This window comes from Protopterus annectens, chromosome 7.part0 (assembly GCF_019279795.1).
Source record: "Protopterus annectens isolate FY-2018-M chromosome 7.part0, PAN1.0, whole genome shotgun sequence".
In the NCBI taxonomy this organism is placed as follows: Eukaryota; Metazoa; Chordata; order Ceratodontiformes; family Protopteridae; genus Protopterus; species Protopterus annectens.
This window is the reverse complement of record NC_056739.1, coordinates 190,147,117-190,162,229: the sequence shown is the minus strand read 5'-3', so window position 1 is coordinate 190,162,229 and position 15,113 is coordinate 190,147,117. Positions and strand designations below refer to the sequence as shown.

General features: G+C 42.4%; 1 protein-coding gene across 1 annotated transcript in view; it reads left to right on the top strand.

The window, feature by feature from the left end:
• The window catches only part of KDM5B (lysine demethylase 5B), a 2,307,736-nt gene that overhangs the window by 747,778 nt on the left and 1,544,845 nt on the right, over positions 1-15,113 (top strand). Inside the window, exon 7 of the mRNA XM_044076151.1 lies at positions 1,299-1,457. Coding sequence (XP_043932086.1) covers positions 1,299-1,457 — 159 coding nt within the window. The remainder of the gene's footprint in view (positions 1-1,298; positions 1,458-15,113) is intronic.

The following is a 15,113-nucleotide window of genomic DNA, read 5'->3' as shown; positions in this document are numbered from 1 at the left end:
CTCCATTTTTCCCCTTTAAAGGGAACCAAACAGCACCATACTAAAGAGTCAATATTGCCATAAGAGGTATGGGGGGGGGGGGGGGTAGGCCATCGAATGAAAAATGCTTTCTTTATCTAGATTCTGCAAGACTACAAATCACCCGTATGGGAACTTGGATGATAGCCTACACTGAAGAGTATAATGCATGATCAAGGGGGTAGGTGCAAATACTCCACAAGGTTGGGGGCAGAAATACTGAAAATACAACTGAAGATCTCAGACTGCAAAAAGAAAAAAATAGCTCTTACGAACTTTTGAGTTTTAGAGGTTGTAGCCAGGGAAGTGCAGAAGATAGCTATGCCTGGTTAGGTATGTATGTAGTCAGGCATATCCAACAAATTTAACGTCCACTGAGATTCTTCACTAAAAGAATATAGCGCATAAATAACATGTCCTATGCAGCCCACTTCAAGACCGTATCCTTGTATTCTCTTTCCTACAGGCTGTTGAGGGCAGATCAGTGCATGGCGTACAGGGCATTGTTGGACCCTCTCTGCTGGGCCTCTGCATATCCAGAAAACAAATCAGCATATACTTTGCCAGTGGTATAAATAGGACCTGCTGGAGAAATGGGTTTGTATTCCAGAGACTATGCCATTTCTTGAACAGGCTCCTCATCCATGTGAAGCAGAATGTTTCCCTAATCCATTTCCAATGTAACTTGGCAATTGGATGAGGAGCAGGAAAGTCATCCGTGGTTTGGCACCTCTGCCTCTAATGGACACATGCAAACCTGTAAGTGGTTCATCTCCTTGATCCCTCCCTACACTTATCAAGGGTACCAGAACTTGTCAAAAGTTTGAGATACATGGCTAAGCCTAAAAAGGCTCTTGTGGTCATAAGGTTCATAGGTGTTTACTAAGCTATCATCATTTCACTTCATACTAAAAATTGTTTTAGAAAACATTTCTTGTGTGTCAGTTTAATATGTATTAACTTGCTAGGAAGTCGTAAGACATTTAAGTGGAATGCAGGTGACATTTGTAAGAGTTTTAGGGAAAAAATGTACAGTTTGGTAGTAGTGTAACATTCACATTGAATGTGATAGCACAGATTAATGAAATGCGAGTTTGTTACAGAAATTTTTGCCCCTAAAAATTTAAGGAAATACCAGCATCATGCAGTATCTGGTAATGTTATCTGATTTGTGTAAAATATTTGCTTGCTTTGTGTGTAGGTTTTTTAGGGACATGCGTTTTAAGTGTGTTAGATAAAGTTTCATATATTCATGTTTTTTTCTGTCCTTTTAATGACAGGTGGACTTGTATGTGTGCCTGGTATGTGGCAGTGGCAGTGATGAAGACCGTCTCTTGTTATGTGATGGCTGTGATGATAGTTACCATACCTTTTGTCTTATTCCACCACTTCAAGATGTACCAAAGGGAGATTGGCGATGTCCGAAGTGTCTTGCACAGGTTTGTTTTCTTGTATTTGTTTTTGTACAGCCTTAACTTTTCATAGTTTTTATCCGCAGATGTTGATTTGTGTTTCAGTGCTTGAGTGAGCATAGGAAATGAGTTTCTGGCTGCCATCTTTATTTTTTATTTTTTTATTTTTTTTTTATTGGGATGCTACGTATACCACTTGATTTAGTTATTTGCTGTTGTGATAGCACAGTATAAAGGATATTAACCAGTATCACTAGCCTTTCAGGAGCCCTATTACTGACATTTAGTTTGGTAGTCCACCCTTGCTTGTGTAGTTATTCTTTCTGGATACATGTCATATGTAATATTCAGTATTTTTTTTTTTTTTTTAGTTAACTGTTGTGGTCTGTGGAAGTTGCTTCCCATAATATGCCATTTTGTGTCTTTTACATTTGAGTACAGTCTTTCAATCATTTTTGTTGATGTGATTGCTGACTGTGCCTTCTAGCACACAGCAAAAAAATGTGATTAGTACAAGTAGAGACTGGAGATGAATGCTATGAATAATGCACAGTTAAGGTATAAATCAGTGTCTTAACATTTGAATTAGCTTCATTTTTTTTCTGAATTGATGTTGCAATTCACAGTAGACTAGTAGTTTACTGTAGAGGAAGTTTTGTCTGTCTTAACCAGTGATGGTGGCATATCCCTAAATTAGCCTAGGTGACCGGAGTTCATTTAGGAACTCTGGCATTTGATGCCGCAGAGGAGGACCTGTGGCAAGCCTTGGGGGGGGGGGGGGTACTGGGAAGGGGATGATACATACAGCCTTTTTTATTAGGAGGGGGGAACCTTGGGAACAGCCTATAGCTCACTCAGCCACTCCTTGGTGGTAACCTTCAATAAATATTATTGGAAAGATGTATCCATAGGTGGAGGAGAGTATTAGCTGCTTGAATCACCTCAGGGACTCTCAATCTCCAGCCATGATAGTGGCAATACTGCAAACTCCCAAATCTTTTCTTGAGTGCCATCCTATATGGACAGCTGTCACCCAAGCAGGTCTGGAGATTTTATACTGCTGAGAAAAAAAAGGCTTTGATAGAGGGTGGCTTAATGGTCAGCAGGCGCAGGAGGAAAAGCGCCTAGAATAAGTTTTTGTTGTCCTTATTTGGCTGAAAAAAAGTGTAATTTTCCAGCCTTTTGGTGTTTAATGGAAAGGGAGGATGTTGGTCATAATCATCTTTGCTGTACTACGTTCATAATATGAGTGTGACAAGCATTGGGGATGCCAAACTTCATTCAGTTCTAAAGAACACGGCAGTATGATACTACTTTTTGTAGCATGGCCGTCTGCTGGAAGTATGTTATTAGCTGTGATTAATGTGAGGTATTGCGAGCTATGCCTGAAGTAGTAAGGCAGTGGGTGTGACATATGCCAGTATAGCTAGCTGGTGTTTTGTAAAGAATTGTATGTCATTTGTATGTCAAACTGGTTTGCACGGGTACTTGTGTTGAAAATGTATTTGTAAAGCTGCTTGCGTTAAAAATGTAGCAACAGTGAGTCCTACAGGACAGAGAAGAAAAATTCCTATATGTCAGACTGTATTGTAACTGTTGAATATTTTTTAACAGAGGATCCTGGAAGAGAAGAGGTTAATCTCAGTGTAGGTAACTTTTGAAAAATATTTTGAAGTTAAATTACCTGGGCTTAGGCCATAACTATTTTATCTTACTCTTCTGTTTGCAGCCAGACACAAAATGTCTGTGTACACCAGGACAAAGAATCCTACAGTATTGTACTTAGGGGTGAACTAATTGCTACCCTGGAAAGGGGGGGGGGGGTTGAAATAGTTTTATAGTTTCCAGATGCACTAACACATCTTAGTAAAGATGTTCTTCGTGTTTCACTGTTGTAGTCATTACATTTGGGTTATCCTGCTGGCAGGTTGCCCTCAGTCTGCCTGAATTCCAAAGTCTTGGGTCCTCCATCGGTTGCTGTCGCCTCTTCCCTGACGTCTGGTCATCAGGGGTATAAAAGATGCAGCCGCCGCCATTTTATTCAGCCTTTCTTGCCGCGCGGTGCCCGAAGCAGAAGCATTTCGCAAGTGCCGGTCGGCCGACACCTGAAATGTTCGTGTTTGAATTTCAGATCCGAAGTCTTCATTAAAAGCCAAGTACCCCGTTGGGGAAACTTTTTTCTTGTTCCAGACCGATGTCAGAAAAAGTTAATAATTGTATTTCTTGTGGGAAGCAAATACCTCATAAGGAATTTCATTCTTACTGTATTCCTTGCCTAGGCCTTGACCACGATGTTGCTAGTTGTCGGTTTTGTGCTAGTTTTAATCAACGCACTATTGCGCGTCTGTACAATTTTGCATTAAGCTATTTTGGGCGAAGATTTAATTGTACAATGTCGTCAGATAGCCATCCGACTACCGGAGTTCACAAAAAACAAAGAAAATGGCAGGCAACCGAGGTCCAAAACAGACGACGAAGCTTCTCCTAAGCAAGTCGCCGGTTCTCAGTGAAGCGCTTTCGTAGCTCCTGACGCCCGCTACTTTAGAGTCGCAGGCCGCTACTGACTCCCATGTGGAGTCGGCCAAGCTGCTGGAGACTCATGATATTGGAGCCTCGGAAATTAATCCTTCAGATGGGTCCGGAGCCGCTGAGCAGGCATCGGCTTCTGAGTGTGTATTCAGACCTAAACAATTATATATCAAACCGACTTCAAAGACAAGGACTAAAACACCGTTAAAGGCCAAGAAACAAGTTCTCCAGCCACAAGGACTTGCCTCCATGCCCAAAAAACAGATGCTGAAAATGGCCAAAGACTTAATTACCTTGATCAGGGGTTCCCATCCCCCTCCTGATAAGAGGCCTAGGCAAGAGACAAACTATAAATCTTCAGATCAGGTTTCCATTTCTTCTGATTCCTTTTCTGATCAGGGATATTCTCTTCCTCCCTATGAGGATTCTGATGCTGAAGAATCAATTCCTTCAGCTTCTCCTCCTGAGGACTACTCTTTTGGGGAAACCTTGCATACACTGAGGGAGCCCTTCCACTGGGAGAGCCAAGATTTTTCATAATCTAAGAAAAGGCTCAGAGACTTCCTTTTACTACTTCAACACAGGCCTCTAGCTATTCCACTTGTGTTGGACATTGTAGATTTGTTCTCTGAATCTAGTCTGACCCCTGACTACCTCCAGCTCCTGTTAAGCCGGACAGATACTACAGCGTCCCTGACTCTCATAAATTCCTTTTCAAAAACCCTACTGCAGACCCAGAAACTATTTCTCAGGGTCTAAAATGGGCCAAGGCTTTTACTGCAAAAAACCCTACCCCCTCTGACAGGGATTCCAGGGCGCTGGATAGATGGGGAAAAACGATTTATACATCTGCTACTTTGGCTATAAGGCCCTTAAATTGCCAGTTTCATATGCTCAAATATCAGCAATTTATCATGACACTGCTTTAACAGAAAATGATGGCAAATTCTGAATGTTCAGAAAACAAAGAAATGCAGGATTTATTGCATGCAGCTGAACAAGTTGGAAAGAATACTTTGCAATGTGGGTTTGTTTCTCTGGAGGCCTCCTGCAGGGCCGCTGTTATGGGTTTTGTCATTAGGAGGCATGCTTGGTTAAAGGAACAAAATCTGCCTGACCATGTTAAATCAAAATTATTAGATGCTCCTTTACAACATGATACCTTGTTTGGTGTTAAGGCAGAACAGGTGTTAAAGAAAATGGAAGACAAAGCTAAATCTATGCAAATGGTAAAGGATTTCTTACAGGTACAGCCACCTAAATTTAGCAGACACTGGCCTGCAAAGAATTGGTCCTTTCCAGTCTCAGACAGACCTCAAAGTGGCAGATCTGGATGCCCTAGAGGCAGATCACAGCCGCAAGGATCCTACAGGCCTAAGCAGTGGGAGTGCTTCTACGTCCAAAGGTGGAGAAGACAAAGCACAATCATATAAGAAACAGTCCCAATGACTTCCCCCTGCCTGCACCAAGCACTTATCTTCTGGCAGCACCCTTAGGGGGAAAACTAGCACTTTTTTCTCAAAACTGGCACATCATAACCCAGGACAAATGGGTTCTAGACAGTGTCACAAGGCTACAAGTTTCATTTCCATACTCTGTCAAGGGGAAACGGTTTGCCAGACCTGCCAAAAAATCAAAGGGCAGAGGCTCAAAAACAAGTCACAGCTCTCATGGACTTGAGGGCTATTCAACAAGTGCCACAGCAAGAGCAGGGACAAGGATTTTACTGAACAGTTCTTGTTACCTAGAAAGGACAAAGCATGGAGACCAGTACTGTACCTATCTTTTCTAAACACTTTCCTGGACATACCAAAATTCAAGATGTTGACCTTACAGCAGCTTCTGCCCATGCTGGGCAGCAAGGCTTGGCTCGTGACTTTAGACCTAAAAGAGGCATACCTGCATGTCCCAATCAGACAGTCATGCAGACGATACCTCAGATTCAAGGCTGGCTCAAAGCATTACCAATTCTCTGCACTGCCCTTTGGCTTATCTACTGTGCCCAGGGTCTTCACAAAGTGCCTCACACCAGTAATTGCTTACTGCAGACAGAGGAATACAAATATATCCTTACTTGGACGACTGTCTCATACAAGCAGAGAACAAGGACATTCTACTACAGCATCTGACGTTTGTGCAAAGACTTTTAACATGCCTAGGGTACACAGTCAACAAAAAGAAATCAAAACTAGTACCCTCTCAAGAGATAATATTCCTGGGTGCAAGCTTAAATACAACTGCCCAGATGGCTTATCTCACTCCAGACAAACAAAGGCAACTGACTACTTATTTCAAGTAAATGACAACAAAGGCCCAGTTATCTGCAAGAAAAATTGTGCAGGCTTTGGGCTTCATTGCATCCTGCATCTTACTAATTCTATATGCAAGACTGCATATGAGGAAAATTCATTGGTACCTAAAAAGTGTCTAGACAACATTGCCACAGCCTGGAAACAATGATTACTCTAATCCCCTGCCTGCAACAGGAGTTTCAGTGGTGGACAAAGGCTTGTCACCAAAACAAGGGACAGCCATTCTCAATACCCCCAGCCAGGCAGAGCCTAACGACGGATGCTTCAGAGTATGCCTGGGGGAGCACACATGGCAGGAAGAGGCATTCAGGGCACCTGGTCCACAAACCAGAAGCATCTACATATCAATCAGAAAGAGATGCTAGCTGTTCAAAATGCCCTGACAGCGTTCAAGGACCTACTTTGTCCGGGACAACTACTGATAAAGACAGACATCACCACAGTCATGTGGTACATAAGCAGGGGGGCACTCATTCTTATCCCCTGTGCAGACAAGCCATGGCTGTAATGGGACACAGCATTGACTTACCAAGTTCATCTGCAGACACAATTCCTGCCAGGAAAGGAAAATACTCTGGCAGACGAACTAAGCAGAAACCTCATGGATCCCCACGAGTGGCACCTGGATCCACAAGTCTACAGCATGATAACAAAGGAATGGGGACGCCCGGACATAGATCTTTTTGCCTCCCCTCAAAACAATCAACTAAAAAGATTCTGCACAAGGACTTATCACAGATAAGCTTGGAAAGTGGACGCCTTATCTTTCAACTGGACAAACCTATCAGTATATGCCTTTCCTCCACTGCCTCTCCTCCCCAAGGTACTCCTAAAGGTCAGGCAGGAGAAACCAAAAATGATTTTGATTGCCCCAGACTGGCCACGCCAGTACTGGTACTCGATCTTAAGAAACTTGTCCCAGTGCCCAGCCTGGACCTTACCTCAAATACCTCATCTACTGTCCCAGCAAAACAATCAGATTCTGCACAGCCAACTCAGGACTTTAAACCTGGCAGCATGGCGGATAATGTAGCCATACAAAACCACTCCTCTCAGTAAAGCTGTAATGGATGTCATTTTAGAAGCCAGAAGGCCTAGTACTAGAAAATCCTATGCTGGGAAATGGAAGAGATTTTGTGCTTGGAACCAAGCTCAAGGAACTGACACAGCCGTCCCAAATATTCCTCAGATTTTGCAATACTTAATTGAGATGCTGGACAAAGGCCCATCTTTTTCATCAATTAAAATCTATGCCTCTGCCATTTCGGCTCATTACAATACAGAGCCACCACTCTTTTCTCATCCTTTATTAAGGCAGTATCTCAGAGGAGCCAAAAACTTAAGGCCTCCAAGGAGAACGCCAATACCTGCATGGGACCTCAATTATGTCTTGGAAAAACTCACCTTACCTCCTTTTGAGCCAGCTGTTACTGCGGATATAAAGTTCTTATCTTGGAAAACAGCTCTGCTCCTAGCAATAACTTCTGCAAGACGAGTTTCAGAGCCACAGGCTGTCATGGCTGTGGAACCCTTTATCATTTTTTATCCAGACACGGTCTCTAAGAACTAATCCTACATTTATGCCTAAGGTGGTATCCAGCGTAGCCCTTAACCAAACTATTCATTTGCCAACTTTTTATCCAAATCCACAGAACAAGGGGGAGAGAATTCTGCATTCTTTGGACATACACAGACAACTTGGGATTCTACCCGGACAAAACTAAAGTTTTCAGAAAGAACAATTACTAGTGGCATATGCCGCAGCATCACAAGGAAATTACTAGTGGCATATGCCGCAGCATCACAAGGAAAGGCTATCTCCAAGCAGACTGTTTCCAAGTGGATAGGTCACTGCATTCGTTTCTGCTACTCACAGCATGGCAAACCAGTGCCCAAGGGCATTAGGCCACATTCAACCAGAGCTGCAGCCACTTCTGCAGCCTTTCTCAGGGAAGTACCAACCAAAGACATTTTAGAGGCTGATACTTGGAGTTCAGTGCATACCTTTACTAAACATTACAGTCTGCCTCTTTACTCTAAATCCAGGGCAGGCTTTGCCACTGCAGTTCTGCAGGGCCTTATAGCCGCTCCTAATGCTGTTTAGCTCCAGCCCCCCAACCGTAGCTTTGGGACTCAACCTAAATGTAATGTTTGCAACAGTGAAACACTAAGAACATATTACAGTTGTGTACACTTACCATAAATCTAGATGTTCGAGTGTATTCACTGTTGCAGTCCAGGTTACCCACCTGCCATCCCCCTCATTTTTGCTGGAACTTATCTTTACTTCTCTAATCTATACAACCTACATCATGTATTTGCTTATAGATGAAGGTAAAGCTTATTTTGGCACATGTATGTTTTATTTACATAATTTTTGCCTACCCTTTTGGGGGCACCTGACATCTGGGGCAAGAAAAACTGAATAAAATGGCGTCTGCTGCATCTTTTATACCCCTGACGACCTGACGTTAGGGAAGAGGCGACAGCAACCGATGCAGGACCCAAGACTTTGGAATTCAGGCCGACTGAGGGCAACCTGCCAGCAGGATAACCCAAATGTAATGACTGCAACAGTGAATACACTTGAACATCTACATTTATGGTAAGTGTACACAAGTTTACTTTGCATATGTGTATTAAGACACACAGGGGCTGAATTGTGGTTCAGTTTCTATTAAAAGGAGTAGTGTGGAAAACAGAGTCAGATGACCAGATGTATGTGATTTAATTCTGCAGTTTAGCTCTGAAATGTGTTTAATACTAGATGAGACCAGTCTCAGGACTGTTTTTAAAACATGACAAAGAACAACCGCTCACCTACATTGTCTTGCTTCTCTAGTAAGTGAACTAGCGGATAGTAATTCTTTAGCTCAGTTAGGAAAATGTAGTGAGATTAGTTAACTATTTTCTGTATTTGTGTGAATCTTTTCATTGGTGCTTTTAATATTATATGTGATTGAAACTCTGGTGTTTATTGTAAATAGATGTTTAATATTTGCATGTTGTTTTATTATTTGTTATGCAGTATATTTAAACTTTTTAATGTGGCTGGCCTTTTAGAGAATATTTTAACATTTGATTACTTGTATTTATTTGGTGACACACAGGTGCTAGATTGTGGTTCAGTTTGTTGGTGGCCACTCCTGAAAACCTTGCTTCATTGGTCAAACACTACCATTTGTATTAGTATTAATTTCAGTCAGTATAATAGGGTACTCTTGTAAGAGCCTTAAAGCAGCTGGCTGGTGGCAGTGGGTACTACCTTTTATTCTGGGCATAGCTGGTAAGTCTATGCCAGCCTTTCCCAGGTGTGTGTGTGTCAGCTACTTGGAACAGAGACACCAGAGTGCCTTAGTGTTGAGTGTGGTTTCTTATTTGGAGCTTGGAGAGAGAGAGAAAATTTAGCCGTAGGACGTGAGTGTGTTCCTGTGTGCTTTTAAGTGAAATTATGCTTGGTGCAGAGAGCTGCATCTGGAAATACTGTATGTATCTATTTTTGTTCCAAGTGAATGTCACTTACCAGTGTTAGTGATGATTGAGACTCCTTGATCACTGGCCCAGAGAAGTGACATCACAATAACCTGCGCTGTTTCAGTTGTCATTTGCTTCTGTGAACTGTTACCTGTATCACTTTGTAGTTTGGTGTCAGTAGAAAGTGGCAGTCTTTGACAGGAGGGTGGGTTCATGTTTCTTGTGCCCCATCAGTCAGTGCAGAATGGCTACTCAGAGAACTAATGAGCACTTTTTTAGCATCAATGTATTGCTGGCATTAGCCTGCATACTATTTGGGATTGCTGTGTATATTGGCAGTGTTTATATGCAATGATGGCTAAATGGCATTCCTGGAAAGATTGCTAATGGATATTTTTGTGTAAAACGGGTTCCCCCTGTGGACTTCCATTTGTTTTGTCTTTTAGTATCTTTATTTGCATTTGTCTGTCGTAGTCAATCTGATTGATAATGGCCTATTTTCAGCAGGATTCATGGGATAAAATAATCCATGTACACAGTAACTTTTACAGTGTGACTGAATGGATTGAGAAAGAGTGCAGTTACACGTATAGATCAGTAGTTTGTGTGTGCGCGCGCGTGTATATATGTATGGAAGTACATGATGCAGGCATTTTTCAGAAATTGTAACTGTAAAATGTAATTTCTTTGAGTACCTTCACTATATTGTTACCTGCTGTTGCTCTGCTGTCTTCTCTAAAGGATAATGTGGTTAGCAGTAGTAGGGGAGGCATTGAGATGACGGTGCTTCTAAGGGGGTGATAAGTGTGGTAGAGTGAGGTGGGTCGGTTGCAGAGAAATTGAAGGGATTGTGGTGGTAGGGGATTGAAGGATGATGAGGTAGGGAGAGGTGTGCTACGCTGTAGGGGAAAAACGGGTGTTGGAGCAAAGGAAGGAAATGACAGTTGAGATAATTAATACTAAGCTGTCATTGTAGTACACAAGATTGATGAAATAGTAAAGGATAAGTGGGTATGTCGTGAGTGAAGAAAATGTTGGTAATGGTTAGAATTAGGCATACCAAGTCATGTTTTCTGCTGAGTCTAGGTTTACTTTAGTGGTTATAGTTAGAACTTCTAGGTTTTGTGGGCTTTGCATTTCAAGTTGTTACACAGGCACAGTTCTGTGCAGAAGTGGAATGTTTTTAAATTTATGTATGCTAAAGTTTGTTACAATTGTGGTATTGGGATTGCAGATAAAGGTGACTTTTTGTAAGATGCTTAATAAGAAAACTTTAAATGAACCAGAAACCTTGCATTTTTGGAGTACCATAAATCCATAAAGAAGGCTTTTTCTTTCTGTCACAGCAAATGAACTAAAATAACCGAAGACAATTGGTTGCTAAAAGTTGTCAAAAGTTTACACACACTCTTGCCTCTATTTCAAAGCCAGCAGACATTTCATCTGTTCCATCAGTCAAGTATAAAAAGCTCTTACCCAAGTAGGTCTGCTGTTACAGCAAGGCTGTTTAGAAAAGGTACTTCCCCAAAAGACTCTTGTTCCAAAAAGAGGAAGCTTGGAGACCCAACTTAGACCTTTCAAGATTAAACCAATTTCCTTTGGTACCAAAGTTCAAAACTCTTAAATGTACAAAAGCTTCTGTCTGCTTTTTCTTCAGGCCTACATAATCACTTTGTATGTTAATGATGCTGACCTACATATTCCTGTTGCATCGTCCCACAGGAAACATCTTTGCTTTCAAGGCAGGTGGAGTTATCAATTCTCTGCTCTGCCCTTTGGCTTATCTAGTGCTTTCCGAGTGTTCACCAAATGCCCGATTCCAGTAATATACTGTAGCACAAAAGGCATTCAGGTTTTTTCCTATGTAGACAGCTTCCTGATCAAAGTAGATTCTGTGGAGGAGCTCCTTTTTTTTCTAATCTTGACTGTGAGCATTTTTGACCGTCTAGGTTTCACCTTAAATCTAAAACAAATCCAACCTCTCTGCATCTCGAAAGCTGGTCTTTCTAGGCACAGACCTTTAATGGGATTTCCTCCCAGGGTAAAACGTCACCTTCTTGACAAAATGCTTTAATTCTGCTCTTTCTCTCTCAGTAATTCCAGCACGGGCATTCCTCAGTGTTAAGGTAAGTGGCCTCATGTAGTATGATCTCTCTAGCTAGGCTATGCATATGGAAGATCTAGTGGTATGTCTAGAATGTGGGGAACGAACACAGCCATTCTGTCATCTAGCAAATTCCACTCCTGTGTTTGAAAAGAGAATTCCAGTGGTGGATCTTTGCATATAACCAAAAGGGGCACTATTCAGGTCCCCTCATCCAAACCAGACCCTGACCGCAGATGCCTCAGACCTGCCCTGGTTGGCACATTCTCAAACATTCTCCAAGTTCAGGGGAGATAGAAACAAGCTTTAAAAACAAAAAAAAAAAACACCCATCCACAAATCTAAGGAAATGATGGCTGTTCTCAAGTGCATTGTAGCTTTCAAAGATCTTTGAAAACGGGGACTTCACTGATTTAAGATAAAACTCCACAGTAATGTGGTACATAAGCATAGGGTACTCCTGTCTTGGTGCTGCCTCTCTGTCTGGGACAGAGCTCAAGCCTTGGGCCTACACCTTTTGGCCCACTACATACCCGGAGAAAACAGTTAATTAGCAGATTTCAACTTCTCCTTATGATCCAGGAATTGTTTCCAGGACCAAATCTTTCATATCACTAAATACTCCTAAGGTTTATACAGTTAGTTGATTACATACATTACAGAATGGATGTCTACATGGCAGTTTGCCAATGTGAAGCATTCTTTGTAGGTCAAACTTCTAGGGTGTTTAAAGCAGGATAGAGGTTTACCTTAGTGGTATTTAATTGTAAGCGCCCTAGAAGTGCATTATATAAGCGTAAACTTGAACATGCCTTGGCACACACCTTTTTTTGTTGCTTTGGATGTTATCAGGGTTAAACGTATGTCTAATTTATTTACACATCAATTATTGGATCGTAAAGAAGCTAAGGATCATCAGTTTGGGAGCTTACGTATAGGCCAGGTTCGAGTGAATACTGGTAGGAGTATGTATGTTGGTTGGATTTTGTATATAAATTAGTATGCATTTTAGTGAAAACACTCTTTATATGGAGCAGTTGAATTTTAAGAGATGCTGTTGCTTTAAGTGAATGGGATTTAAATCTGAAAGAGGTGCGTTTCCTTACTGCACTGATGACACCAGTGGGCAAGACCAGTCTGCTTTGGTTGGCTGGTTACTTTTAACCTTATGTGGGTTTACTGCAAGAAATTGGAATCTGTAGATTTATTTTGTGTGCTGGACTTTTTGGTGTGTATATATGTGTCTGTGTGCGTTTGTGTACACACACACAAACATTCCCCAGAGGAAGAATCTGTTGACCCTGACTCCCCAGCTGAGGATTTGACTTTTGGGGAAACCATCTCGAAGATGAAAGAGCACTAAGTGGGAATCCTCTGAAATGACTTGAGGTCCAAAAAAGGTGGTATGACATTCAGATGGATTCACCAAGCCAGTCTGCTATTCCCGCAGTTCTACCTGCCTTCCTGGATGCCACCTTCTCAGCATCCCGAAATCATGCCTCTCAACCAACTGCTCTACTCAGACCCAATAGACTTTATAAAGTCCCTGAGACTGCCAAGTATCTCAAGTGTTCACCAGCACCCTGCAACATCTCCATTTCTACAGATAAGGCATCTAAACTTTTACCCACCACCATTGTCATTCCTGCTGCCAAAGATGACAAAACCATTGTGCGTCTGGGTAAGAAAATCTACACCTCTTGCCACTCTGTCCTTCAGGGTTACTAACTGCCAGGTGCACATGGCATACCTCATTACTCCTGGAGACTCATCTCCCAGGTTACCAGGCAGTCAATAAAATGCAGTTATGATGCTGCTGAATCCTCAGCAAGGTCAACAGCTGCCTTACGAAAGGTACTCCTGGCTACACCTCCAGCCCCTTCCAGATGATTTCAGGGCAAAGCTGATTGATGCCCCCTGGACAACATGGCTTTGTTTGGTGCAGAAGTGGCTGATTTGTTTGTCACTTGAGCAAAAGGAGAAAGAAATGCAAAATTTGAAACACCTGCTAGTCTCCCATATTCCTAAATTTCAAAGAAACTACCCAGCTAAAACACAGTATTAGAAAAGATTCTCGCCCTGCTGCTCCCTTAAGGTCTAGAAAACCTACCAGAAAGCCACCCCCTCCATCTAGAGATACACCATCCTCTAGCCAGAGGCTGCCCTTTCAAGACAGGGCAGGTAGCATCTATCTGCCACCCTTACAACCCCCTCCTTCTTTCCCTCTGTCGGTACACCTCTCTTACTGCCTCCCAGTATGGACATCCATCGCCTCAGACAGATGGGTCCTTTCAGTCCTTCAGAATGGGTATTTCATGACCTGGCTTATGCGCCCAGAGCAAAAAGGCATCCCACAACTTCCAAAACAGCTACACCTCCTGTAGCCAGTGCTACAAACACTGCTGGCTCAAGCCACCATTGAACCAGTGCTCCTCACGCCAAAAGGAAGAGGTCTCTACTCCAGGATTTTCCTGGTTCCAAGAAAAGACTGTCCTTGGAGACCAATTCTGGATCTCTCATATCTCAACCTATTCCTAAATGTTCCAACCTTCAGGATGTTGACCATACTAACCCTTTTTCTCCTTCTTATCCCCTAGAGGTTTATGGCCACCTTAGATGTAAAGGATGCCTATCTTCACATCCCCATTAAGCCCACTTTCAGAAAATACCTGAGGTTCTTGGTTGGCCCTTCTCGCTTTCAATTCTCTGCCTTGCCCTTTGGGCTTTCCACTGCATCCAGGTTTTTCCCCAAATGTGTGCCTACAGTGATTGCCTTCTGCAGGACAAAGGGAATCCAGATATTCCCTTATCTGGATACCTGCTGATACAGGCAGGCAACAAGGAGTGTCCTGCCACGTATACGCCTTGTTGTTTCCCTCTGCCAGTCTCTGGGATTCCAGATAAATTACCCAAAATCCCACCTAGAACCTACTCAAGACATGATCTTCTTGCGGTGCAGAATTCTGACAGATGTAATGAAATCCTACTTTCCCCTCCAAAAGGTTGAAAATTTGACAGAACATCTACTTCTGGTCCTTCAGTCAACAGAATTGATAGCAAGGCAGTACTTCAGTCTACTGCCTACATGGTAGCCACTATCCCCATATTACCATTAGCAAGACTTCATATGAGAAAGTTGCAGTGGTACCTTCAGTCAGTCTGGATCCAACACTCGTATGCCTTGGAGTACAGCGTTGCCCCTCCTACCATGACTCAAACTAGATCCCCAGTGGTTGTTGACACAAATGACCCTCAATCCAGGTC